The 27458-nt window shown below is 42.6% G+C and overlaps 2 protein-coding genes across 3 annotated transcripts in view; both read right to left on the bottom strand.

Annotated features, from left to right (window-relative positions):
* LOC308395430 (sodium/potassium/calcium exchanger 3-like) overlaps positions 1–27458 on the bottom strand; it is a 67583-nt gene that overhangs the window by 20465 nt on the left and 19660 nt on the right. The gene's annotated exons all lie outside the window — the stretch shown is intronic.
* LOC308395431 (E3 SUMO-protein ligase ZBED1-like) lies at positions 18483–19639 on the bottom strand. The gene is made up of 2 exons (XM_080880291.1): positions 19036–19639; positions 18483–18948 (listed from the first exon to the last, which is right to left on the bottom strand). Exons 1-2 carry the CDS (start codon positions 19561–19563, stop codon positions 18553–18555), a joined length of 924 nt encoding a protein of 307 aa, XP_080736417.1. The 5' UTR covers positions 19564–19639; the 3' UTR covers positions 18483–18552.

Genomic DNA, 27458 nt, shown 5'->3' with positions numbered 1-27458 from the left:
CTCGGACCTCGGCTTTTGAGTTTTTGGATTTCAAATTGTGTTTATCATTAAATATTTTTGTCTTTGTGTATTCCTCTGTAGTTTTAGTCTTTAGTTCTAGTTCCAGGTACTATTTCCATTAGAGTTCATTACATCCCTCACGTTTTTCCTTCAGTCTTTCCCCATGTTAAAGTTATTTCCGTGTCAGTTTTCCTTTTTAGTTATCGTTACTTACTTCCTGTTTTACTTTGTCAGTTGTTTGTCTTCTGTGTCCTGTTAAAAGGGAGTTTTTCCTTCCCACTGTCGCCAAAGTGCTTGCTGATAGGGGGTCATATGATTGTTGGGGTTTATTTGTATATATTATTGTAGGGTCTTTACCTTATAATATAAAGCGTCTTGAGGCAACTGTTGTGATTTGGCGCTGTATAAATAAAATTGAATTGAACTGAACTGCCTCCCCTGTGATTGTATTGATTGTGTGCACCTGTGTCTCATTCCTCCCAGCTGTATCCAGTCCCCATTAGCCCTCAGTGTGCATGTAAATGCAATCCTGGCGTTCCTTTGCTCAGTGTCTGTATCTGTTATCATCCATTTGTACTCTTTGTTACTTGGACTTTTTATCAGCTGAAATAAAGGCTTGCCTTTTGTTTTGTTCATTCACTTTTTCATATGTTGTTTTTTTCGTCTTTGGGTCCTCAATCCTGTATGAGCAATCTTCTCTCGTTTGGTGTTTTGATGATGGTTGTGGGGAGAAAAGTGTGGGGCCAAAAATCTCCCACAGCTGTTTAATTTGGTTGAGATTTGATGACTAAGAAGGCAATGATGTATGCAGTCACATGCTCATCACTCGTGACCACAGATGGGGCAGCTATCATCTTGGAAGAGTCCAATTAGGGCAGAAATTACTCAAGACAGCTTCCCATTGGAGCAGCTTCGCATTTACTTGCAGTGACCATTCCCTCTAAAGCAGAGGTAGGGAACTCCAGACCTCAAGGGCTGGTGTCCTGCAGGTTTTAGATATCACCCTGGGTCAACTCACAATCAAATGATTAGTTCATTACCAGACACGTTAAGGAGGTCATTTAGCCATTTAAATCAGCTGTTTTTATCAAGGACACGTCTAAAACCTGCAGGACACCGGCCCTCGAGGCCTGGAGTTAGCCACTCCTGCTTTAAGCAGAAACAATGGTCCCAAACACGAAAGGAGAATGAGGCTCGTGAATGGTGCTTTCTTTTTTTTTTTTGAAACGATGATTTATTGATTTTGTCAGAACAACACGAACAGCAACAAGTCAGCACAGCCAAGCACAAAAAAAAGAAAAAAAAAAAAAAAACAAAGCAAATGCAGGTATATGAGTTACCAGTACACACGCCTGGGACAAAATATGTAAAGCGTTTCACATTCGAAGTCAAGGGAAACAATAAATAAAAAAAAAAAAAAAAAAAAAAGGGGGGGAAAACACAGACATTAATCAGTGTGTTTAAAAACAAACTGCGAGTCCCCTTTATGTAATAGCACAGTAAGGTCATGAGGTAGGTGATCAAGCAGAGGCTGCCATATGCTACAGAATGCATTACAATTGCCCTTTATGATGGCACTGAGGCGCTCCATCGGCAGCACCCTGAGCAGTTCTCTGTACCACTGTGTAACAGTAGGAGGCCGTCTCTGAATCCATTGAAACAGTACACATCGCCTCGCCAAATGTAAAAGTTTACTTAACAAAAGCATCTGTACAGAAGACAGAGAGAGCCCTTCTATAGATAGACCCAGAACGAACAGCATAGGGTTCAGTGGGATCGTTCGGTGGAAAATAGAGCAAAGCTCTATAGCAATATTCTTCCAAAATCTAGTAATTAAAGGACATTGCCATATGCAGTGGTAATAGGTCCCTACAGCCGTATTGCACTTCACACAAAGAGCAGAAATCTGAGGGTGAATTTTATTTAGGAACTCCGGCGTACGCTGTAGTCTATGTAAGATTCTGTACTGGCTTTCCTTTAGTCTGTTACAGGGAAACAATTTCATGGCAGATTTGAAAGTTTTGGACCATGCTTCCGCACCAACCTGAGCTTCGAGGTCGGTTTCCCACCGAACCCTGGCCTTATCAGTGGTTATAAAGTTCAAAGACAACAATTTCCCATAACAAAGAGAAATAAATTTCTTTTTTGTAGTCATTTCCTCGTTAACTTTGAGAAGAAAGCTTTCAACAGGGTTCAAAACTGGTTGATTGGCTGGAAATTTAAGGGAGTTCACATAATGCCTTACTTGCAGGAATCCAAAGAAGTGTTTCTGTGGTAAATTATACTTAACTTGAACTTGATTAAAGGCCATAAAACTACCCCTTTCGAACAGATCACAAATAAATCTTATACCTTTGGAATACCAATCATCAAATATATTAATGCCAATACCCGGGGGGAAAGCTTTATTCCTAGTTAGAGGCTGCAGTGCACTAGAGAAACCTCTTCTTCCGACGTGGGCAGTAATATCACGCCAAACCTTTAAAGTGGGCATCAAGACGGAATTAGTTCTGACACCAAGAGGGAGGTCCGCCAGGTCAGTGGATAAGAGACTAAGAGGTGAGAGAGGGTCACAGCACCAGGCATCTACCGATGGTTCGCCCCGGTGAAGGAAGGAATGTAACCACCCTGAGATTATTTGTGCATGGCAAGCCCAGTAGTAATATAAAAAGTTAGGCAGTGCCTGACCCCCCTCATCCGTGGGCAGTTGTAAAATCTGTATCTTTAGTCTAGATTTCTTCCCACGCCATATGAATTTAGAAAGACATCCCTCAATCTCTATGAATGTTTTTCTGTTGATCCTGAGAGGCAACATTTGAATGGGGTATAATATTCTGGGTAGCACATTCATCTTGATTAAACTTATTCTACCCGTCCAAGACAGGGGGAGGTCAAACCACCTATTGAGGTCATTCTTGATTGAGGCCACAATCGGCTTGAAGTTCAACTTGTACAACTCCGCTGTGTCTGCGGACACCCTGATACCTAAATATGTGAAACCCGTGGTTGACCACCTGAAAGGGAAATTAGGAGGAGCGTCCCACCTCCCCCCGTCACCCAGTGGCAAAGCTTCAGATTTATCATAATTTATCTTATACCCTGAGAAGAGGCCAAATTGGTTGATGATATGTGTCAGTGCAGGAATAGAAGTTTCTGGCTTAGTGAGAAAGAGCAACACGTCATCTGCATAAAGGGAAATCCTGTATTCAGTATTCGACAAGGTCACCCCACAGATCTCAGGATCAGTTCTTATAGCCTCTGCCAGTGGCTCCAAAGCAAGTGCAAACAACAGGGGAGAGAGGGGGCATCCTTGCCGCGTTCCCCTACCCAGTGGGAAGACATCCGAGACCGAGCCATTAACCAAGACCCTTGCAGCTGGGGCCCCATACAGCAGTTTGACCCACTTGACAAATTCAGATCCCAAACCAAACCTGTCCAAAACATCAAATAGATATTCCCACTCCACCCGATCAAATGCTTTCTCAGCATCCAAAGAGATCGCAAGAGCCCTATAATTGGTGTTCTGAGAGAACTGCGCAACATTTATGAGTCGGTGGACATTGGAGCGGGAGTATCTATTCTTGACGAATCCCGTCTGGTCAGGCTTTATCAGAACCGGCAGAACCTCCTCCAAGCGTCTGGATAAAATTTTGGACAGAATCTTACAATCCACACTAAGTAGACTTATAGGTCTGTAGGATGTACACAGATCCGCGGGTTTATCCTTCTTTAAGATCAGGGATATATGGGCAAGGTTTAGGGTGGGTGGAAGCACGCCCCTCTCAAGAGATTCTGTATACATTCCCAACAAAGGACCCGCCACATGTTTGGCCATTTTTTTATAAAACTCTGGCCCAAACCCATCAGGGCCCGGAGCCTTCCCACTCTGTAAGGATTTAATTGCATCCAAGACCTCCTGCACCCTGATAGGGCTGCAAAGATCCAATCGACTTCCCTCTGACAGTATAGGGAGGTTAACAGTGTCAAGAAACAGTTTCCTGGCGTCTACAGTATTTTGACACTCAGGGGAATATAAGTCTTGATAGAACTCTTTCATTATTTTGCTGATAAGTTTAGCCTCAAACTGTAAGACACCTGCCTTATCTTTTAGAGAGGGTATTGCATAAGAGCCCCGCTTCCCTTGGGCAAGTCGGGCGAGCAAGCGTCCAGGTTTGTTGCCTGATTCAAATAATCTATGCTTCGCATAGAATATTGCAGTTTCCGCTTTCTGAGTTAACAGTTGGTCCAGGGCCGATCTAGCTGCATCCAACTTCCGAAGCACAGAAATAGACGAGGATTTCTTAAACTCCCTCTCCAAGTCAGTGATATCGCGTTCAAGCACTAATTGTTTGGCTAAGTTGCTCTTCTTTTTTGCCGAGGTAAAAGAGATAACGGAGCCCCTGAGAAATGCCTTACCCGCCTCCCATAGAGTAGAAGCACTAACCCCCGGTAAGTCATTTGTAGAAAGATAGAGTTCCCACTGATCTTCTAAATACTTTACAAATTTAGGGTCACTAAGGAGAGCTGGGTTCAGCCGCCAATGTCTAGACGAAGGGTCATAATAAGGTGGTGATAGCTCCATTGAAACTGATGAGTGGTCCGAAAGCGCACATGTGCGGATCAAACAGCCCCGAGTTCTGTCAAGGACAGATCCAGAAACAAACATGTAGTCAATCCTGGAAAAGGAAAAATGGGGGCGTGAGAAAAATGTGAAGTCCTTCACATGTGGATTACAAACTCTCCAAGCATCAAAGAGACCAAGATCTGAACAGAGGTCCGTTGTAGCCTTTGCCATTTTTGAAGATGGTTGAGATTTTGGTGGATTATAATCAGTTTCAGGATTCAAGCCACAGTTAAAATCCCCACCAATTATTACGTGGTTCGGACACACAGGGGAGGTTTTTGCCAGAAAATTTGAATAGAACGATCTATCAAAAGTATTTGGTGCATAAACACTTCCCAATAGAATTAATTCCCCATATAGAAGCCCAGTAATCAAAATAAATCGTCCGTCCGTATCCCTTACAATAGTATGTAGCGTGAATGGTAGATTTTTATGGACCAATATTGCGACGCCTCTACTTTTAGAGTTAAAGGAGGAATAATAAATTTGTCCCACCCAATCACGTTTGAGTTTTAGGTGTTCGGAATCTGTGAGGTGAGTCTCTTGCAGTAATGCAATCTGCACTCTATCTTTTTTGAGTAAGGAAATTATCTTGCGCCTCTTAATGACGTGGTTAATTCCCTTGACATTAAGAGTAATAATTTTAGTGTTACTCATTGCAAAAGTAATCTGTCATTGGACAAGAATCGTCAACCCAAGGCAAACAGAAAGAGCCATCATAATAAAAGACATGTGAAAGACTTAACCCATGGCCTGAACCGGCCGTGCTGACATGAACAAAACCATCACAAAAAGATGGCAAAGGAACCTTCACCCACACAACAAATTGCATACAATAACAGAATTAAGATAAACGTCAAGGTATCACGGACTAAAAACAGACAAACAAGAAACAAACAAAAATGAAAATGCCACCCACCGGGTGGTGTCACAAGCCCAGTGCAGCCAAAAGAAGTTTCACTCCACGGGAGAGAAGGAGAGAGAAGACAAGAAAAAGAAAAAAAAAAAAAACAAAGCAAAACCCCGCCCCCGCTCCCCAAACCTGAATGGAATCGGGTTACTGTCAGTTGTGAATCAAAATTAGAGACTGAGTAAACAATTAGGCTATTTTCCCCGTTAAACCGTCTCTGCCTCCTCAAACTGCGTTAAACGCTGCGGACTCAGGCGTCCAATGACACGGTCCCAGTTAAGTCCGGCAGTGCCACAGTTTGTATGGGGCAAGCATCTATTAATCCAGCGCATTGATGAAACTTTGTGCATCTTTAGGCGATTCAAACTTGTGCTCATTGCCATTGTAAGTCAGCACAAGCGTCGCTGGATAGCGCATCCTAAAGCGGATGCCCTTGTCGATTAAGGCACGGCAAGAAGCATTAAATCCCCGTCGTTTCTCACGGATCGCGTAGGAGAAATCCTGATGTATGAAGATCCGCTGCCCGTCGTGGTGGAGTTCGGGGGCCGCTTTCACTGCAGCCATAATCCGCTGTTTATCTCCGGAGTTGTGGAGCTTGATGATCACCGGCCTGGGGTGAGCACCCCGCGGGCCGAGGCCCCGGTGTGCGCGGTCAACTTTAATGCGGGCTTTACCCGCGGAGCTGTGTCTCAGCCCGAGTGTGGCAGGCAGCCAAGCCTCAAAAAACTGAGTAGGGCTCTCACCCTCCGCACCTTCTTTCAGGTTAATGATGCGAATATTGTCGCGCCTGCTGCGGTTCTCTAAATCGTCCAAACCTTTTGCCATAACCTTAATCCTCCCCTCCGCTTCAGCCAGCCTCCCCGCGAGGTCAGTCACCCCATCTTCCATATCTGAGATTCTCTGCTCTGCCTCCGTGACGCGTTTGGAGACGTTTTCCAGCGAGGACGAAATTTTCTCCAGTGTCCCCGACAGTGCAGACAGTTTTTGGTCAATTACCTCACTGATGCTATCGGTCACCTCACGGACGAGAGTTGCGGTGTCCACCGGGGGCGAGGGCTGGTCGCCCATTGCTACTATCATGTCAGTTTGGCTAGCATTGTTCATCACGACGGCCGTGGTCTTTCGAGATTGTATCTTCGTCTGCTTCGACATTATTTAACTTCCAAAAAGCGTATTTAGGACTGCTGAGTATTCCCAAAGCTCTCAGTCACTAGTTTAGGTAAAAATATAGACAGTAGTGCGCATTACACTGTGATAAGTACAGGTGGGAGCGGGAGCACAGTGAAAGCACGTCTTCTAGCCTACCATATTCACCGGAACCCCGAATGGTGCTTTCTGTTAATCTGACAACTACTAGATGACAGTCTGGGTAATCTATCAAAGTTATGACTACAAAGTGTTTAAGATTTCTAAAATGAAAATTGACACGTCAGTGACAACGACACACCTGTTTAATTAAAATCATCACTCGTGCCTGTGAAGTCTGCTTGCCTGAACGCTAACTCCATAGCAACAGTGTGAGTGTCTCGTTGATGTAGAGTGTGGAAACAAATAACAGAGTGCTGGAGTTAAGGTGAAGCGAGTCACTCTGCCGCTGCCATGGCTGCTAGGCAGCACGCTTGCCATTAGCAGTGCCATTTGATGTACTCATTGCAGAAAGCAGGCTGAGGTTCGGTGCATTATGCATGATGTTTGGAGAGTGGAAAGAAATACATGTAATACTGGCATGTGGGGGAATGATGTGGGAAGACGTGAGATGTTACCTCACTCCGTGTTTCTTTAGGGCTTCAGCTGACTACTCGAAAGCGGGAAAAGTGAATTGTACGCATGAGAGGGGAAAAAAAGTGATGGAGGTGGTCAGATAATTAGTGCAGTTGTAAGTGAGGTCACTGGGATGAACCCTTAACAGCTGCTGAGGGTGCTTTGGACTGAACCACCCCTGCTCTCTGTGGTACATTCACACACCGACACACAAGCTGAACACTCGTACGCACCCAAGACACATAGAATCACAGCACACGAGTGCACAGGGACTTTCATTGTTTCCCTTTCTGCAATCATCCCGGTTTTCCTCCTCTTCTTCGTGATGCACAATCAGTGGCAGTCAATGTATCAATCAGCAATCAGGCTTCAGCTTGCTGGGGACACATTCTGCCTCTCCTGCTCCGTGCCTGCCTGCCTGCCTGCCTGCATCATCCCGTGCCAGTCTAATTTCCCAGGCAATTTGGAGGGAACCACTGTGGGCTCTGAATCAATGTAACATGATTCCTCTTTGTTTCCTTGTGCTGGAACTCTGCAGCACCATGGCTTCTCCTTTATAAAACACTGTACATGTTTAGGCACACAAGCATATCACACTGACTGATGCACCGTAGTATATCCATCTTCTCCCTGCACAGACTCTCGTTTGCACTTCCTAGCTTTATTCTGGATCCTCTCTGCTAACAGCAATGACAGCAGAGACTGTCTCCTCTTCAGTTCTTCCTTGTGTAATGCATCATGGTTGTGTCATATATCCATATGTCTCGTAACCCCTTTAAGTAAACAAATATTTGGAAAGCATAATCCCATAAAACTTCATATCATACACAATATCATCAAATATTATGTTTCAAGAAAGAAAATAAAAGGAATGAATAAAGTGCTAATATTTAAGTGTTAAGTGTTTTTACTCTCACACATATTGTAACATGAAACAAATGGACCTTTAAAGTTACCATTAGGAGAGGAGTAGATTCAATCATTATTACTAACATGGAAGCAAATAAATAATTTCCCCCAGGGATCAATAAAGTATTCTGATTCTGATTCTGATTCTGAAAGGCACTGAATTGTTCCTTCATTTTGATGCAAACAATGATGCAGTTAAAGTAAACAACAATTAAAAGCCTATGCCCATCCTGAGTTCCTAATTAAAAGTGGCATTGATTATAATAACATATCAGAGCTGCTGTTTTCTTATATCTTGTATATTTCAGTAACTTATTTACCTGAGTGTTTAACCGGCCAAATGCAAAGACTGTACATGAAAGACGTACAAAGCCTGTACCAACTGTACTCCAATAGAACATTCACTACAGCCCCGCCCATGCAGCAGTATATTAATGACTAACCTCGTATTGTGGATGGATTATCTCAGTTGTTCTCCTGACTGAAGTTTGGTCCGTTTACAGTATCCTGCCATGTGATTGCATTTGTCCCTAACCATCGGGAACCCTCATGTTAACTTTTATCGAGTGGAAAAAAACTTTGCGTTCATGCTCCAGCTTCACCAGTTTATGTTATGCTAACATAGCTGTATAGCTAGCCACCACATAGCACATCATTATATACCAGCTAGCCCGACTTCAGTAACCCTACGAACGTCACTGCTGTTTAGTTTTCTGTCTTCATTTATATTGGAAGTGATAACAGAGCTGTACGTTTGAATTTTTCAGAAATCCCTCATCAGAACATGCTATATTATTTAATCTGGAGACTTCCTGCATACCACTAGATGTAGCCCAAGTACCACCAGTGGTACGCGTACCACAGTTTGAAAACCACTGGTCTAGAGGGCAGATATCAGCCCAGCTAGCTATAATCGGACATCTGTCTGTTATACTTGCATGCCGCTGACTCCAGCATCTGTAGCTACTGAGCCTCAAGTGGCCATTACAGGAACTGCAGTTGTTGACATCTCCCTGTTTGCTTCCTTTTTCAGACCCAGAAGTTGCTGCCTGATTCAGTCACATCCAGTTGCTCCATTACACCATCAGCATGAATGCATTTTTTCCTCAGCACACTGTACACTTCAAATCCAAACAAAGTGTTGTTGTGGATGGAATAATGGGAATTTGTGCCTGTTCTTTCTGCAAACAAATGAGTGGGATCATGATAACTTTGTCAACTAAGAAGTCGGTGTAACTTCAATCATGTAGTCAGTTCTAGTTAAATAATCTGCCTTTGCATAACTATCTAAGGTTATGCACTCTTGCCAGGCCAACATGTTAACACAAAAACAACATTATTTTCTGACCAGTATAAATATGATTTTGTGGTGGTTAGTTGAGATAAGCTGAATGCACGACTAATGTTCAATCAGGTCACAAAGTTTTAAAAGAAACAAAACTGACACAAGCTGATTCTGTGCATCATTACTCTCCAAATATTTTTGGAGCTAGAAGAGATGGTTTAATGTGAAAAACCTGCTGTTAAATTAAGACACGGCTCTTTAAGGAATAATGAAGCCAGCAGCCACTGTAATGGTTGGTACTGAATGCAACCCCTGACCGTGTACAATTCCCAGCAAACATGTTTCAAACCCTGACATTACTTTTCCTGTTAAATTTCTGTCAACATCACGGGGGAAACTGAACCGTAGGTGGACGAATGACGACGTTTGCACAAACAATAGCTGCTTAGCAAGTCCCCTCTTACACAGCAAGGCAGTGTTCATATTACTGCACAAAGCAACTGTATGAATCTTTGTTTATAAAATTTGATAATAATTTGATCCTGCGACCACACAATCAGAATATTACTACCAGATATCCATTTTTAGAATATACAAATACTTTCAAGTAATTTACGTTTATGAGATACATGTTTCACTTGTTACATAGCTTCATCTTTTCATCCTGGTATAATATTCCATTATTCTAGTAGATTTTGTTTGCTTCTATAAACAGAGGATATCTTTGCAATAAGCGATATAAAATACAATCTGTTTCCAAAACATCTGAATGCTGTTGAAAATGTAAAGCAACACAGAATGCAATGATTTGCAATTCTTATAAACCCATATTTTATTCACATGGTATAGAACGGCTCATTTATAATTTGATGGAAATAAAATGTCTCAAAAAAGCTGGAACGGGGCAACAAATACATCATCAAGATATTCAGAGAATGTGGAGAAATCTCTGTGCACCAGGTACAAGGTTGAAAATGAAGATGCTCGCTATTTTCGGGCCCTTGGGTGGCACTGCATTAAAAACAGGTTTGATTCTGTCAGGGAAAGCAAGGCTCAGATCCAAGAGTCAAGGTTCCATATCTCAGGGGTTAGAGCACTGCTCTTGTAAACCAGGGGTCGTGAGTTCAAATCTCGCTGGGGCCTGTAAAACATTTAGCAAATTTCCCACTTGTGGGACTAACAAAGATTTATATTATCTTATCTTGAATCACTTCATGCACTCAGGATCACTCCTGCAAAATGTACTGACATAAAAAACATGAAAGCTGCATCCTCTGGACTAAAGAAGAGGCACGATCTGATATCGTCGTGTTGGTGTTGTTCCAGGATCAACATTGCAAGTGACCAATGAGAATGTTGTGACATCATACTTTTGCGACTTCGGGAAAAACCGCCGTAAAACAAAAAACTGCACTTAAGCTGCGAGAAACCACCTCTGTCTGCCGATCAACGGACCCTGACCCTAATCCTTTAATAAACGCTAAGCAGAATTGATATTGTCCTTGCAACATTGGAATTTCATAAATGCACGAATGGCTTGGCGCACCAAAGAATAACGTCACAACAATGTGATTGGTCACTTGCAATGTTGTTCCTGGAACAACATTTACTATGTTGTTCCACCAACACGACGATATCAGATCATCCAAAAAGAAGAGAGACAACCCAGCTTGTAATCAGCACTCTGGGCGTGGGGATGGGGGTGCATCAGTGCCTTTGGTACTGGCAGCTTGCACATCTGGAAAAGCCTCCCTGCAGTCCAGACCTTTAACCAGCTGACAACATCTGGAGCATCATGAAATGAAAAATACAGCAAAGAAGACCCAGGACTGTTGAGCAGCTAGAATCCTCTATCAGAAAAACAATAAAACAACATTTTCTCAGATGTCTACAGGCTGATGTTAAAAGAAGATGGGATGCTATGTGAACGAATGTTCAGTCAACTCTTGGTTTGAAAGCAGCAGCAGAACTTTGGTCTAAAAAGTGATTTTCAAACTGACCTTTACAAGCTCAGAACACCCTTCTGTGCAGAGAGACACAGACGTCTGCAATCATGTGACTGCTTGGGTCAGGGGTATCTTAATCACCCCTGTGGGTGCGATATCACCCTCTGCAAACATACGGTAGTAATTACGCTGTTTTATACTGACTGGAAGGACAGTTGGAGTTTTATCCATTAAAGTCTGCACATGTTCACTGGAAAAGTAAGCTTGGATCAGGTAAATTATTCCAATATAATTATCCCAAGATAACTGGGGGTGCGATTCTGCTCACTTTGCTAGAGCAGCTTTGCATGATTCAAAGTTAAAAATAAACATTATTTATCCTATACTGGGACACTCATTTTATCCTCTGTGTGGAATTAACAGTTTTAGCTCCTCCCCCTCCTTTGAAGCCAGCTTTCTCCTGATTGGCTACTCTTAATACACAGAACTTCTAAACAGGAACCTGAGATGATCATATTTGGGATCATAACACCGAGCCAAGAGTAGAGTACTTCCATCTCTGGAGCCGTGCACAAAATAAAATAAAGAAAAGTTTAACAGGTCTACAGATGCCATGTAATAGAAGATATGCTGTAATAGAAGGCAAACCATTGAAGCAATCAGATATATTTGTTACTAAATGTTCAAATGTTTTTCGGCTGCCTCGTGATTTCAGCACCATTGAGGACCTTGCACTGACTAACAAACTGTGTGTGTGTGTTATTTATAGAGAAAGGGAAATAGCAAAGAGGAGGTGAAGTGTGAGGGCATGCGCTGATATCTTGGCCTGGAACTCTCCTTCAAACATCTACTGTACAAATCCCAGTGGACGTCCACGCTCACCATCTTTACCCCCACCTTCTCCATCTTTCATGTTTATTTATAACCGGCATGGAGCTGGAATTTGAAAGGTGGAGTAAAGCTTGAAGTCTTTGGGGACTTCTTGAAATCTCTGCCGGTGAAGTATAAAAAAAGCAACCAGGAAAGTCTCTGCCCCAACTGTGACTGTGTTCCTTCACCACTTCTGCTCTGGACCACTGCCTCGCTCATCTCATGCCATCATTAGCTATAACACGCATAGCTTAGTTACACAGAACTAATCAGCAGCAACAGCTGGATGTTCACTTAATTTTCAGATGCTACCACATTTGGCTGAGAGTGTGGAGTGCTAATAAGTTTAGTTAGCAAGTAACAGACTGAAAAATACTAGAATTTCACAGCCAGCCATGTTATTTGTCAAATAATTACATTAAAAATGTTTGAAACGAACCCAGTGTCACAAAAATGACAGACAGGTTCAGCTTGCTTCACTTTTCAGACCCAGAAGTTGCTGCTTGATCCAGTCGAGCCCAGTCGAGCTACATGGCATCGCTACGTGTCTGCATGAATGCAATGCTTCCTCTACTGACTGCACACTTCAAATCCTAAGAAAGTCGTATTGTGGATGAAATAATGGGAATTTCTGCCTGTTCTTTCTGCAAAATGACTGGGATCATGATAACTTTGTGAACTACGAAGTCAGTGTAACTTTCAATCGTCTAGTCAGTTCAAGCTGAATAACGTGTGTATATCTGTCTGAGGTTATGCACTCTTGCCATGTCAACATGTTAATACGATATTATTTTCCAGGCACCCTAAGACCACCTGAAAAATGGCAAAAAATCATATTTTGCACGGTTGGATCTTAACAAGGCTCCAAGAGCAGTTTATGAAAACAATGTTTAAACTGAAACAGGCTGTGTTACAGCTGATCAAAGGTTTAGGGCCACACCCTCAAAAAAAACCTCATAAACCCCCCGAAAACAGAAATCAAAGTTCCAAACACGAACTCAGTAATGAGTAGCTCCATGTGTTGATCACTTCAAAAAATTTGCAGCATGCTTGATGCAAGCGTTTCCATGAGGTGAGTGGGAACATTTCTCTAAGTGGTGAAGACGGACGCACGAAGGGCGTCTACTGTCTGGAACTGTTGTCCATTTTTGTAAACTTCCCTTGCCGTCCATCCCGAAAGGTTCTCATTTGGATTTAGATCAGGGGAACACGCAGGATGGTCCAAAAGAGTGAGGTTATTCTCCGGGAAGAAGTCGCTTGTCCTGCGGGGATTGTGTACTGTAGCGTTGTCCTGTTGAAAAACCCAGTCGTTACCACACAGATGAGGGCCCTCAGTCATGAGGGATGCTCTCTGCAACATCTAGACATAGCCAGTGGCCTTTTGGCATCTCGTGAAGCTCCATTGTTCCACTGAAGAAAAAAGCACCCCAGACCATTATGGCGCCCCCTCCACTGTGGCGCATAGAAAACATCTCAGGTGGGATCTACTTGTCATGCCAGTAACATTAAAAACCATTTAAGAAATTCCCAATGACTGTCTTACTGCGTCCCACCTCAGCAGAGATGGCGTGCTGTGTTTATCAACCACGCTCGAAAAGGGAATGTTTTTTTTGCCTTTAACACCAGAACGTCATGACAGTGTGACTACCTGACAGAAATGAAAATGAATCCACATTTTTGCACAGGTTTGGCCTTTTAGAGGCATGTGGTCCTAAACTTTTGATCAGCTGTAAAACAGCCTGTTTGAGTTTAAGCGCTGTTTTCAATAAATTACATGCTTAAAAAATGTTCTGTCTCACTCCCATTTCTTCTTGTTGCATGTTGAAGCTCTACTTGGAACCTTGTTAAGATCCAACCATGCAAAATACGATTTGTTTGCCATTTTTCAGATGCTCTTAAATGTTGGTTCAAGACTGTATAAACACAAGTATTTCTGCCTTAATGCTGAATTGCAACTCACTCAGTTTTAAAATATCCAAAAGATACATTAAAACAGATTTTTTGCATAATTACTCTCCAAAGATTTCTCTGTGTTAGAAAAAGTTGACAGCAAATGATCTGCAGACTTTGGCACTCATGTGATGGCTTCATTACGGATACGTCCTCTCTGCTGTTAATCCCAAACTGAGGGACACTTCAGTGAATGCGCCGAGCCTCCTTAAAGTAAGGTTTCACCTGACAGGACAATGCTCCCCAAAACCTACTCCTACCAGGTGATGATGCCACATCTCCTAAAAAAGAAAACCTTGTGTAGCAAAGTCTTCAGCAGGGGATGGGGAAGCATTTTGGGAAGTGGGTGCAAAAATTGTTCGAGTTTGTGAGCATGAGTGCAAAATTCCACCGCTGCTCCCTTCTTACTGATGATATAATAGTTTCAGGTTGTTGTCATGGAAACGCAAAGGCACTGGCTGGCTGGATTTGGCGGGTGTGGGGGGGTGTAAGATGATAAGCAGAGGGGGCTGTCTAACTGCATTTGGAATTCGGATATTTGAATGCCAGGCTCCCATTTGGATTGAAGTGCACTGCGTGTGCGCGTGTGTTTGTGTGTGTGTGCAGATGCTGTTTTGCTGTTCTGATGACTGAGCATATTATACAGTTTGGTACAGACCTGACCGACCTCTGGAGCCAAGGCTGAAGAGAGGATTTCTGTGTGTGTGGAAATGACAGACTGAGAGGCAGCAGAGCAGCACAGACCAGAGAGCAGATGGACAGCATGAACAAACAGCTGGCGAGGTCATTTGCTTGACTTAATTCATACAAATTTTTGGAGTTTACTCACGTTGAGTTATCTGTACTTTTTCTCCCTCGGTGTGCAAAATTGTAAGAAATTTGACCCAAAGAGATTTCTGTTTAGTTTATATCCAGAAGAACACAAACACTAACTCAAGTTTTTCTTGTAACATTTGAGTTTTGCTGCCTGTTTGGATTACTTTACTGTTCTAGTGAGCAAGTTCTTCAATTCTGGCTTTTATTAAGCTTTGGTTCCTAATTTGAGCAGCAATCGATGTTCAGACTGTTTCCCTCAAACACCTCCAGCCAATATTGGGAAACTCTAAGGAAGCAACGAAGAACAAATACTTTGTACTTTGCTGACATTTTAAAGTAAATATCTGTACTTTCTACTCCTGACCTTTTTTTCAAAACAGACTATTTTTAAAAGTAGGAACGGCTCACTGACATTTGCTAAACTGTAAATTCATTCATGTAATGTTCTCATTCATTTGAGTGTTTTTGAACATGTGCATGAAGGTTTTATTCATATTGTGAAAAATCATGAAAACAAACTTTTTCGTTGTTCAAAGTGTGCATGAAAAGGATCGGTCAGTTTTCGTAGGCAACACTGGTTAGTTTGCAACGCTGTGGTGAAGTTTGCAGGAAAGCAGTCTGTTTCACTGGTGCAGACCAGCTGTGATGTTCATGGTCAGTGTTGCATCATGGGTAGCAGACATCAAACTGAATTTAAGGTGTTGATGCTCATACTGGAAACTGAGCCACGATGGCTCATGTAACATCTGTCTATATCTTGTTGCATTCAGTTGGCTGAATCCACAAAGAGCAGCAGCAGGTGATGAAGTATCGCCTACTTAAGTGATGAATGTGTGGCTAGGTCTCGATCTCGATGTTGGAGAGCCAGATCTCCATGGTCTAAACCTCCTGAAAGGCTGAGCTCCTCACCTTATCTCTGAGGGAAAGCCCAGCCACCTCTTGGAGGAAACTCAATTCTTTCAGCTTTTTTTCGACACTCAGTTCCCTTATCGTGTCCACATCACTACAGACACCAACCTGCCCGTCACTCTTCCCTCACTTGTGATCAAGATCCTGAGATACTTGAACTCCTCGACACACGGAGGCAACTCATTCCAACCCAAGGTGGGAACTCCATCCTCTTTGAACTAAGAAGTGTGGCAGTTGGCCACACATTTTTCTCCTTTTTTAAAAGAATCTGCTTAAATCATTCAGCCCAACATGGACAGCCTGCTGTCTGGACCAAGTCTGGACCAAATCCTGTCTGTGTTAATTAAATGGACCAAAACGTCCTCCAGCTCAAGAATCATATCATCTTTTTTTCTTCTTCTACCTACCAGTGCAAGTGTAATGACTGTTTCCAGCCCACATGACTTTCAACCAGGACACTAAGACTTGAGTCTTGTGTGGTCCCAATTTTTATTCACTGTGAAAATTAGTTTGAAATAAAAAAAGAAATCCTTTTATAGAGTTAAACATACGAAGATATCACCCAGCAACCATGGTGCAGAAGCCACAGGGGGCTGTGGTGACCAGCCGACTACGGCAGAGTAGATCAGGCTTGGGCCCAGAGACCCAAGATCCGAGGGCCCTCCACACCCCCAAAGGGGCCCGACAGAGCCAAGGGGCCAGTCCCCACCAAGCAGCCACCAGGAGTGAGCAAGTACATACTAGAGCATCCAACCCACAGAGAACCACCAACGCACCAGCAGGTGGGGGCATCCGCCACTGGCAGGGAGGGTGGTGAGAGGAGATAGGCCCCTACACGTTGGGGGGGGGGGGGGGGGGGGGGTCTGAGATGTTCCAAGAGAGGTGGAGTCTAACACCTGACCTGAAATATAGACACAGACACAAACATGCATTCTCATCCTCATCCACAAATATACAAAGACACACAGAAATGAACATTGTACGCACACCCACACTCCCCACACATACTCTATACCCCCAGGTCCAGGTACCATCACCCCCAGAGGGCCAACCAGTCTGCAGACCCAGGAGATGGTTCCCTTTACTCTGGGGTGGAGACAAGCAGACCACCCCACGGCCCCTCCTAAGAACCCTCAATGTCTACATGTATTTAAAATTGAGAGGTGGGCAGCAACACCATACCCCTTCCCAGCTCCCCCGCTGACCCCGATCGTTACCGCCATTCCCGGGAATCCACCAAGGGCAGGGGGCCCATGCTCCTCCAGAGGGGTGCCCACAGCAGCAGCACCACAGAGCATGGGGCGGGCCACCCGACCCCACCGCAGAGGAAAAACTACACCCACCCCAACATTCAGTGTCTGAAATGACATTTAAACTTTGTCTTCACATGTCTCTGAACTGGTGGACAGAACCAAAGAGCGTGGATGTGATTGTCAGGTGTGTTGCCTTGACAGAGTGAGCAGTTGTTGGAAGCTGTGAAACCCATCCTAAACATCCGTTGACCTGTATAGTACCGATGATGTAAAGACTCCGATGACAAGATTTTGTGATATTTTGTTGCACAAGTGAAATCCTCTGCAGTCTGTAACCTGTGTGTTTTTCTCACTTTGTTGCACAATGAATTATTCACTCTGATCAGACTGTCATTTAGCAAAACGTTTACATGGTTACTAAGGTGACAATTTTATGCAGAATAATGCCTCAGTTGATCTCCATTAGCAAGTCTGCAGAGCTGCACCGAAGATGAATAATACGTAAAAATGCCATTAATGAATTCCCCACTAACTCACTCCACAGAGAGGTGTGAAGAGCAGCACATCTTCTCTGCTACTACACCCAACTTCCACCGTACTAATGCTCAGTTCTCCTGACTCACTAACTCTCCTCCATCCATCCTCCTCACTCATTGTCTTCATTCAACAGTTCCTCAAAGTACTCCTTCCATCTTTTTCTTCTTCCCTAGTATTCCAGTCTCAAATACAACACACTATAAACTAGGGCTGCACGATATTAGGAAAACCTGCGATGTGCGATAACTGTGATCAATACTGCGATAACGATATGACTTGCGATAAAATAAATAGCAAAAAAACAAACAAAAAACAAATACATAATTTCCGTTTTACTGCACAGTTTTATTTAATGAAAGCTGCTGTATTAGCAGTGTAACAACAAAGTGCAGTCAAACATTGAAACATTGCCCCCATAAAAAAATTTCTGAGGCTTGAATTCTGAAAGACATCCTTCCCGGTCTCTATAATTAGTTTTAAATAAACATAACTTAAATTATACTGCAAATTATCTCTATGCAGTTGTTCATCATTTTACCACTCACCAAGTAGTTATGATGCAAGTCAAAACTGGAGTGGAAACTTTACTAGATTAAACTATAGGTAAGAACTTGTCTGCTGTGGGAACACACCAAAGAACAATTGTCTACCTTTGTGGTCGTACTGGCCAAGACTAATATTATCAACAATTAAGAACAATGTAGGTAGTGTATTTTTGTAATTTTTTGAAAAAAAAAAAAGGTTTCTCTATCTTGCATTCATCCTTCCTGAGTGAATGTTTTTTATGGCAAGTTCTTGTTAAGGAAAACCAACATGTTTACTCTCCAAGGTTTTAAACATGTGCGCTGACATGTTACTATGTTTCCTGATGTACTAAAAAGTCTCTCTGAAGGTGAGCTACTTGCAGGTATGCAGAGATACTTCCTTGCAAGCTTGCTTAGCTGTGGGAATGTCATTTTGTGGAGTTTCCACCATGCCAAGGGGTCTTCCTCACTGTCTATGGCCGTGGATAGCAAGTAGCTGTTAAGCTCAGCTTCAACAGCTTGTGAGAGATGCATAAAAGAGGAGGTAGGGATTGGAGCTGCCTTGAAGAAACTGCCCAGGGACTTTTTTGCCTTCTTCAGGGGACGACTGGGTGGATCATCTGTCTGGGCCTCTGGTTCAGCGGAGCTTCTCTCCTGGAACAGAAAGCAGATTATAAGAAAAGTAAACATTTTGGACTAAATATGAATTGAAAGGTTTTATATATAAGCATGCATGAATACCTTCTGTGCCACTGCTTCCATTTCTGACATCACTCTGGTCTTGATGTCTGAGACTCGATCAGTGCTGGTGTAGCTGACTTTAAATCTGGGATCCATGAAGCACGCCATGTCCATAAGTTCCTGGGTAGCTGGATTTTCATATTTAGTAATCAGGTACTCGAGGATTTTCTTCTTAATTGATTTTGTCAAATCACTGTCTTCTTCCTTCTCTGCAAGCACCGACGTCTTCATCAGATGAAGGACTGGTTTTACATATGAAACACTAACGTAGCTCTCACCAGACAGGGCATCTGTAAAGTCTTGCAGGGGGTGTAATGCCTGGTTGACAGACTCCAGTACCTCAAGATCCTGCCAAGTAGGAATCAAGTGTCTTGATTTCTTGTCTGCTGAGATGACATCAGAAATGGCCCGCTGCTGCTCCAGGACTCTCTCAATCATCTTCTGCCTGGAACCCCACCTGGTTGGGCATTCTGTGATCAGTGTGTGCTCTGGGAGGTTGAGCTTCTGCTGTGCTTTTTTCAGAGCCATCTTTGCTTTCCAGCTGTGGCAAAAATGTCCAACTAACTTTTTGCAAAGTCCAATGGCTCGGGCAATGCGGGCATCATCTTTGATAGAATGTTCTGGAGAAATAAGAGGAAACAAAAAAACTGTCATGTTTAAAACCTTTTTTTTAAAAAAAAAAAACTAATTGAAATTTATAACTAAAGTTGTCTAAAAAGGTAACATTATCCTTATCAATATCAATTTGATAATAATGTATAGCACATTTTCATTGCTAAAAAGATCTGCCTTGAATAAAACTTACCGATTGCAAGGTGCAGCCTGTGTCCAAAACACTGAAGTCTGACCCAGTTGTTTAGCTCCGTGGCTCTCACAACATTGGCACCGTTGTCTGTGGTGATGCACACTTGTCGATCTTCTTTAAGATCCCAGCTGGCTAACACCTCACGTAATACATGGGCTATATTTTCACTAGTGTGGGAGTCTGGAAAATACACAGTCTCTAGACACCGTGTTTTCAGTTCAAAGTCTTCGGTGAGGAAGTGCACTGTGAAACTCATATATGGTTCCGTTGTACAACTTGACCATAGGTCTGTAGTGCTTGCGTAGTTTTCAGCTTGGCTCAGTTCAAACATGACGGTCTTGCGGCATGTTTCATACATTTGTGGAATGGCGACATGTGAAAAGTAGTTTCGTGAGGGGATGCGGTATCTCTGGTCCACTTTATGTATCAGACTGGTGAAGCCCTCTCTGCTAACTGTATTTATAGGCATCATGTCTTTAGCCAAAAAATGTGTAATGGCCTCTGTTATTTCTTTGTACCGCTTCGACGTTTTCTCATAAGGAATTCCACTTGAAAAACTCTGATACAGAGACGGCTGTTGGACTGCTGCGCTCTTTGTCTTAACATTAGCAACCTTTGTTTGGCTAGCCCTATCTTTCTGGAACTCTTCAAACAGTTCTCTGTGGTTGTATTGAAGATGATGGTGGAGATTAGTCGTGTTTCCTCTGGTGGTTGCCACGAGTGTTCGGCAAGTTTTGCAGAGTACCTGTGTTTGGAGAACGTCGTCTTTATCAAATCCAAAGTACCTCCAAATAAGTGAGGTACTATTTTTTTTTTTAGCCACGAGTTCAGTAGCATTCTCGTCACGCGTCTCGCTCTCAGCCATTACAACTCTGACTCGTTGCTGCAGCGTTGTTCGCGCCCGACCTGCGTAGGAGGCGGGCCTCTAATCCATTTGATTGGTTAATGCCGTGAAGGGCTCTATTCGACTGGTCAAATGTGTAAATGGATTTCTTTGATTGGTAAATTCTTTACAGCACGTGTGTAAACATTTTAAGGTACCCAATTATCGCAGTTTACGCCGTCTTTTGCGATGGGCCCATCGCGCAGGCTGATATCGCGATGACAATAAATTTTCGATTTATCGTGCAGCCCTACTATAAACCTTTTCCTTTTGCCCAGTACTCCTATTTTCTTCATTATATCCCACTTTTTCTTTCCTAACCTCTTGGTGCACACAATCAACGCAATCATAGGGGTAAAATAAAACACAATAATAACATGGACTGAACCACCACTCACAACCACTAGCACTTTATATAGCCTCTGTAGAAACTATCTACACCCTCACTTATCTTAACTGCACTACTGTATAGCTCTGTGTAAATAATCATTCTGTACATTCGATAATCTTTAATCCTACAACTGTTTACAACTTGCATAGTTCCCATTTCTGTATAGCTGTATATCCCAGATTCTGTAAAGTTATTTATTTCATATTCTGTATAGTTTTTCATATTTATATCCTGTTCATATCCTGTACATAGCTTGTACTCACTACAGCCTGTACATACTTATAGTTATAGAATATTCACAACATACTTCATACCGTGTACATTATAACATACCATAATAGACCCATTTCTGTAGTATACTTACATATCTATACTATTGCTAATATATATTGTAATATATCTATATCACTAAAGCACTTCTGGATGGATGCAAACTGCATTTCGTTGCCCTGTACCTGTGCATGTGCAATGACAATAAAGTTGAATTCTATTCTATTCTATTCTAAAAGCAAAACAACACCAGCCGTAGAAGACAAGCAATTAAGTAACAATAACTAAACAGGAAAACTAACCAAGACACAGAAATAAACTAAACACAGAGAAAAGACACAAAAAGAAAACAGAGAAAAACTGATCAAACTAAGAAACTCTAGTTATAAGTTCTAGTTATGTTCTGTAAAGAGGTGACAGTGAAAATTTAAACAAACAAAGAGAAAATTAGAGAAAATTATTAATAAGCATTCAAAGTCCATGAACTCAAAACCCTGGTTTTTGATCTTAAACATTCCTCACCAATTTGCTCCTTTAAAGATACAGTTTTAAAGACCAGCAAAAAGTGAGTCATAGAAAATCAAAGCACTGACTCATTGGAAAGAACAATCCCTGGTTTGACTTTTTATATTGCTGCACTGCCACAGACTCACTATAATCAGACAGAGTGCGGGGGCCTCCTCTGTAAACCAGTCAACAGGTGTTTGGTCTTAGCCACATGTATGTAGAGTAAAGACTCACACTGGCCTATAGTTGCAGTGAGGACTGAAGAAGGAGTCTAAACTGAGTTGTTCCTGTTTGACTAAAAGATTAGGTGGCCAGTTTAAAAAAAATGAAATAAAACTGTGATGATGAGCAGGTGCACAGTTTGGGTTCAGTAAACGGGTAAAGCTGGAGTAGAGCTGGTAGGTTTTTACCTTTGCTTTAGGCTTGTTTTCAGCTCAGCACTTGCTGTTCTGGTGTGAATGTGTTTATGTTTTTAAAGTAGTGCATATTGTTACCTCAAACAGCACTTCTGGGACTCTACCGCATCCTCAACCATGCAGAACAATCCAGGACAGCGTGTGGCTGTTTCAACGTGACCACAACAGCCACAAAAAACATTCATGAGACTTCTGAATTGATAGAGGGAGATCGCTTCAACATTGTTTCCCAAAACTTCACAAGAATGCCAATCAGCAGGGAATGATTCAGCTCAAGAAACGTGAGAGACCGCCACACCTATACGGGGTTACTTTGAGTGATTACTGCATGAATAAAGTCCCCTGTAGAATATGACTCACGAATACAGACAGATTCATCAGAAACGGATTCACGATACTTTACAAATGATCATGTGAATTCTTGACTTTGACAACCCAAGAAATTTCTGCTCAATTTGAAAACCACAAAAAAAGTGAACAGTGAACAAAAACATGAACTCTTAACATCTGCAAACAAAGATAAGATGGCTCAACCTTTACAGGAACATGATTAGAGAAGAGTTACAACAAGAAGTTATGATGCTGAATAAAGAGGAAATTTGACAGCGATACCAGACGGTAACAAACAATCACATGATACATATTCCATCATCAGTCAGTCAGAACTTCTTCATGGGAACCTTTCTTTCATTTTGTGCAACAAAGACAAAACACACACAAGCACCACCCATGCACTGACCACACTGAAGAGGAAATAATGCAAAAAAGAACAAAAAACCCACAAGAGAGTCCTGCAACGACTGCAAAACGTAGTGGAAATAAATGTGGTCATGAGAAAACACGTGATGCAGAGCAGGTGTACAGTTTTTCCCAATGTATAAACTGGTACCCTGACGTTTTCAACCCAGCACGAGACCTCATTCTGGTGTATTATTCTGGTTAAACAAAAAGGGAAATGCATCTAAAATAAAAGCATAACAGGCACACAATGATTTCATTGCACTGTCGCCTCACAGCAAAAGGATCTTGGCTCAAACCTGCCAGCTGAGGCTTTTCTGTGTGGACTTTGCATGTTCTGCTGGTGCCTGTGTGGGTTCTCTCCGGGTTCTCTGGGTTGATTGGCTGTAGGTGAGAACGTTTTTCTTTTCTCACTGTGTCAGCCCTGTGGTCGACCTGCCCAGATGCACCCAGCCTCTCACGCTATGACAGCTGGGATACATGCTAGCCTTTTATGGCTGAATTAGATAAGCAGTTAAACAAATGTATGAAGGAAGAAGCGTTTGTGCTACAAAGTTTAAAGGTCAAGTCCTACTGGAGTTATTTTTTAAAGTGCATTTGTTAGGAGAGCCTAAGAGCAGATAATTTATCCTTTAGTTGTGTGATTTTCTATCTTTATTATAATGGCATTAAAACATTTCATATTTTACAAACAGCCAGAAGAATAAAAGTTGTAAAATAATAACAGTAATGACAGTATAACATCCCTTCAAACTGCAAGAATCGTAAAAAGATCATCTGTGTGATGTGATATTGAGCTGATGTGAGAATAGCTCAGGGTAACAGTCCAGTGTATTCACAGCTGGCGAGAGTGGCCATCCTGTGTGCCGCCTCCTGCACGAGATACTCCACACGGAGCACGCCGCGAGCGGAGACAGACTGCTACACATGCCATCTGATCAGCTTTGTCTTTCAGCTATTCTTTGGAGAAATCTCTAAATAAAAGAGGGGAAAAAACTAACCATGTCACAGCTGGCGTGAACACATATTTGTTTTCAGTTGAAGGGAATAAGATCACTGATGCGTGGCTCAATCGTCTGACAAAAAAACAAAAAAAAGGGCTAATATTTACTGTGAAATGCACAGCCGCTCAGCTGTAGCGTAAACACAGTCATCTCTTTCAAATGCAAACAGCTCAGGGTTGTGAAGCTCTCTGTAAGAGAGCAGTGTGCTCGATCTCACTAAAACACTGAAATGTGCCTTTAACCGTTGCATCTCTGTTGTGACAGAAAAAACTGGAAGGGTGAGAACGAGAAAACATTTTTAAATGCAAAACAGATCCTTAAAATAGCTGCCTAACTTTAGCTGCTGCACCATATGACTTGGAGCAAGGCATTCTGGGAGTTTAAGTTGACTGAGGTTGGGAAGAGTGTAATGATGACACAGGACGAAGAGGAGTGACGGTCGCTGTCACCTGCTCTAATGGAATCTCGCACTCATGAGGACAACAGGCAGAGGCATCGCAGCACGAAACAACGAAATAAAGAAACAAACGATTAAAGTTTCATTCCCACCCATGGGGACACGTAAGGGCTCATCCTCCCGTACATCCCGCGTGTACACCGAGCGCACGTGGAGAGCTTGGGGCCTGTTCTGCACATGCTCAGTGGGCGACGATGATGTGGGCTGACACATCGCATGTCGTGAGCGTGGCTATTGTGCTGAGTAATGTGTGACATTTAAGGGCTCCTGCTTTTTGTCCCTTGCTGCGTTGTTTATAGCATGAACACAGTGTCTCCACAAACATCTACACACACAAACACAGACACACACTTATATTACAGGCATGCATGGTCTGAGCATGACAAATCTTTGTATTAATAACAAATGCCTCTATATCTATTCTGCTACAGCTATGTTTTAAGTTGATGTATTTCTTGAGGATGGGATAATATCCTCACCTTAAACCTGCTGTTACAATTAAGGAATACATCCTGAAATATAATATGAGCATTAGTAAAAATCAGGCTCAACAAACAGTGATGCAGCATCACTCAGCTAGACAACGCACACTCACGAGTGAGGTTCTGCTGCATTAATAAGATAAGCTGCGTCAGGCTCTCTCTGATTTAGTTCAGCAGGTAACTGATGGATCAAACACAAAAACAAGTTCCCTTTGCAATAATTCATCAGAGCCCATCATGAAGTGACGAGAGTTAAAAAAAACATCAGAGGTTTTACAAGCTGGGAAACAAATCACCTTTTTAGTTTTAATCTGCTGCAAAAATCACCACTGTACCATCATCCCTTACGATAAAAAGTCTGCACTGGACTGAAATAAATGATTTCTTGAAGTAAACCCAGCAGCTCGTGTTTGTTTGTTTGTTGTTACTGTCCTCTCAGATCTCAGTGATTAACTTGGCGAGTACAAAGCTGTTATTACGGTTAGAAACGATGCCAGCACAGCTGAAATGAAGCTGCAAGTCAGTCAGGACCACTATAATCAAAAGAATATTGGCTGCAGTAATTTATATTTGGCTTTGTGGGTCTGCTCTGGGACCTGCTCGTCCCAGCAGCGAGAACATTTCTGACTGAGTCTGAAGCAGCATGAATAGGAACAGCTGAGGGGGTGTAGGGTTGCAAAGTGGTTTGCAGATGTGCAGCAGCTGCAGGCAGGGTAAAGCATATCACCTGAGCCATCAGCTGATGTAGGCTGGCATTGAGATCAGCTGATTTTGCTCCTCCTCGGTTTTGAAACAGCATTTCACAAACCAATGGGTGATGTCACAGTGGCTCCGCCCACCATTTAAACTGTCTGTGGGCATATTGAAATCCACAAAGGCTTGTGATTTCATGGATGTGCTCTTGAAACTTTTTATCAGTATGTATTGTATAAAGCTGATGCAAAAAAAAAATGAAACAAGAAATCACAAGATGATGGTGTAATCTCAAAGGCGGTTTCTGTGAAGGCGCCAATTATCAGCTCTGGCACAGAAGATCTCTTCACTGAGGTGGCACCAGCTGAAAGTTTTTGGTTCCTGCGGTTTCTAAAATAGCCAATTCCAGCGTCATCCCTTCATGTCACGTCAACGAGATCAATCCGTGCAAACACGGTGCAAAGTTTGGGCATACTGACGGTGACTCACTGTTAAACAGTGTATATCACCATGGAAACACAGGCGGCCCAGCGAGCTGGTTAGGTTCAGTCTGTTTGGAGCTTACCTCCTCGTGACTCATCTCTGTGGAACAAAAATGGCAAAACTGCTGCATTTAGATCAGATGAATGAGAGCAGCGATTCAAACTCCACTCATACAGTAACTGACAACACGTACATACGAAAGGCAACAGACTCTGAGATTCAGGTTGACTCCTGTGATCAGTCACTGGAGAGGGGACACGTGTTTGCAGCTTCACCACAACCCTCGTCCTCTCTCGATAAACCTGCAGGCACCACGAGAACAACATCTGAAGAGTTTTAGTTCTGTGCTGACATTTTTCTTATGAGTGACTGGAGGAGGAGATTGTACCCACATTCCCATTACCTCAGCAGGAGGGCAGCTTAGCTTTGAATAGAAAATCTTTTCACATCTGTGGCGACACAGTACTGCATCCAAAGTTAGAGACCAATAACTTTCACATTTACACCATCTGCACTTTTCCTTCACTTCTTGAATCTTTTTAACACTTTTTATTCATTTTTAATTACAATCTGACTCACCCGGGTTTTCTCGACAGTATATTAACATAACCGCACAATCAGCTGAGTGTACAGTAAATATTCTGTTGGTTGGGGGTTCTTTTATTACTCTGCTTTATTGACTGTCTTGCATTACAGATGTGTGTCACTTCATTTCCCATCGGAGGCAGATGTTATCTAATATTAAAGGTACCCTGAGGAATTTTTGTTGTAAACAAACAAAAGCTCAGATCAAGTTCACTGCTTCACACCAAAATGCATCTTGCACGCCTGTGAGGAAGCGTGAAGGAAATCGCTTTTGACAGTTTTCAGTAAACTGCTGGACACTTCGACAGGCAGAACCTCTCTGCAGTCCTGATCTCATTGACGTTTAAGTCAGTTTACATGTGGCATCTCGTGGTGTTTTACCTCCTTTACTTCAATTTATAGCACATTTCTGCCTTAATAACACAACAGGCAGCACGGTGGATCAGTGGTTGGCACAGTTGTCTCAAAGGAAACAGGTCAAGGGTCTGAACCCTGCCAGGACGCTTCTGTGTGGACTTTGTGGTTTTTTAAACGAGCTCCGGGTTTCGATAAAAACAGGTAGAGTTTCACAAGTAGTTAAAAAAAACACAGTGAAAGCATTAGATGTGCTGTGGTCAAATTAGTCAGCTTTGCTTTGGAGGGTTTCTAACTGAGTGAAGCCACCCAGAAGCTTCTGCACGGAAGCCATCAAATTCTCTAAGTATTTAGA

The sequence above is a fragment of the Rhamphochromis sp. 'chilingali' genome, assembly GCF_963969265.1.
Source record: "Rhamphochromis sp. 'chilingali' genome assembly, chromosome: 4".
Taxonomy (NCBI): domain Eukaryota; kingdom Metazoa; phylum Chordata; class Actinopteri; order Cichliformes; family Cichlidae; genus Rhamphochromis; species Rhamphochromis sp. 'chilingali'.
Note: the sequence above shows the minus strand (reverse complement) of the source record. Positions and strands in the feature narration are given on the sequence as shown.

Coding starts and splice junctions, on each gene's coding strand:
- LOC308395431 (XM_080880291.1), bottom strand. CDS start 19,563: ATGGCTCTGAAAAAAGCACAGCAGAAGCTCAACCTCCCAGAGCACACA. Junction 18,949..19,035: donor TGGAAGCAGTGGCACAGAAG/GTATTCATGCAT, acceptor TTTCTGTTCCAG/GAGAGAAGCTCCGCTGAACC.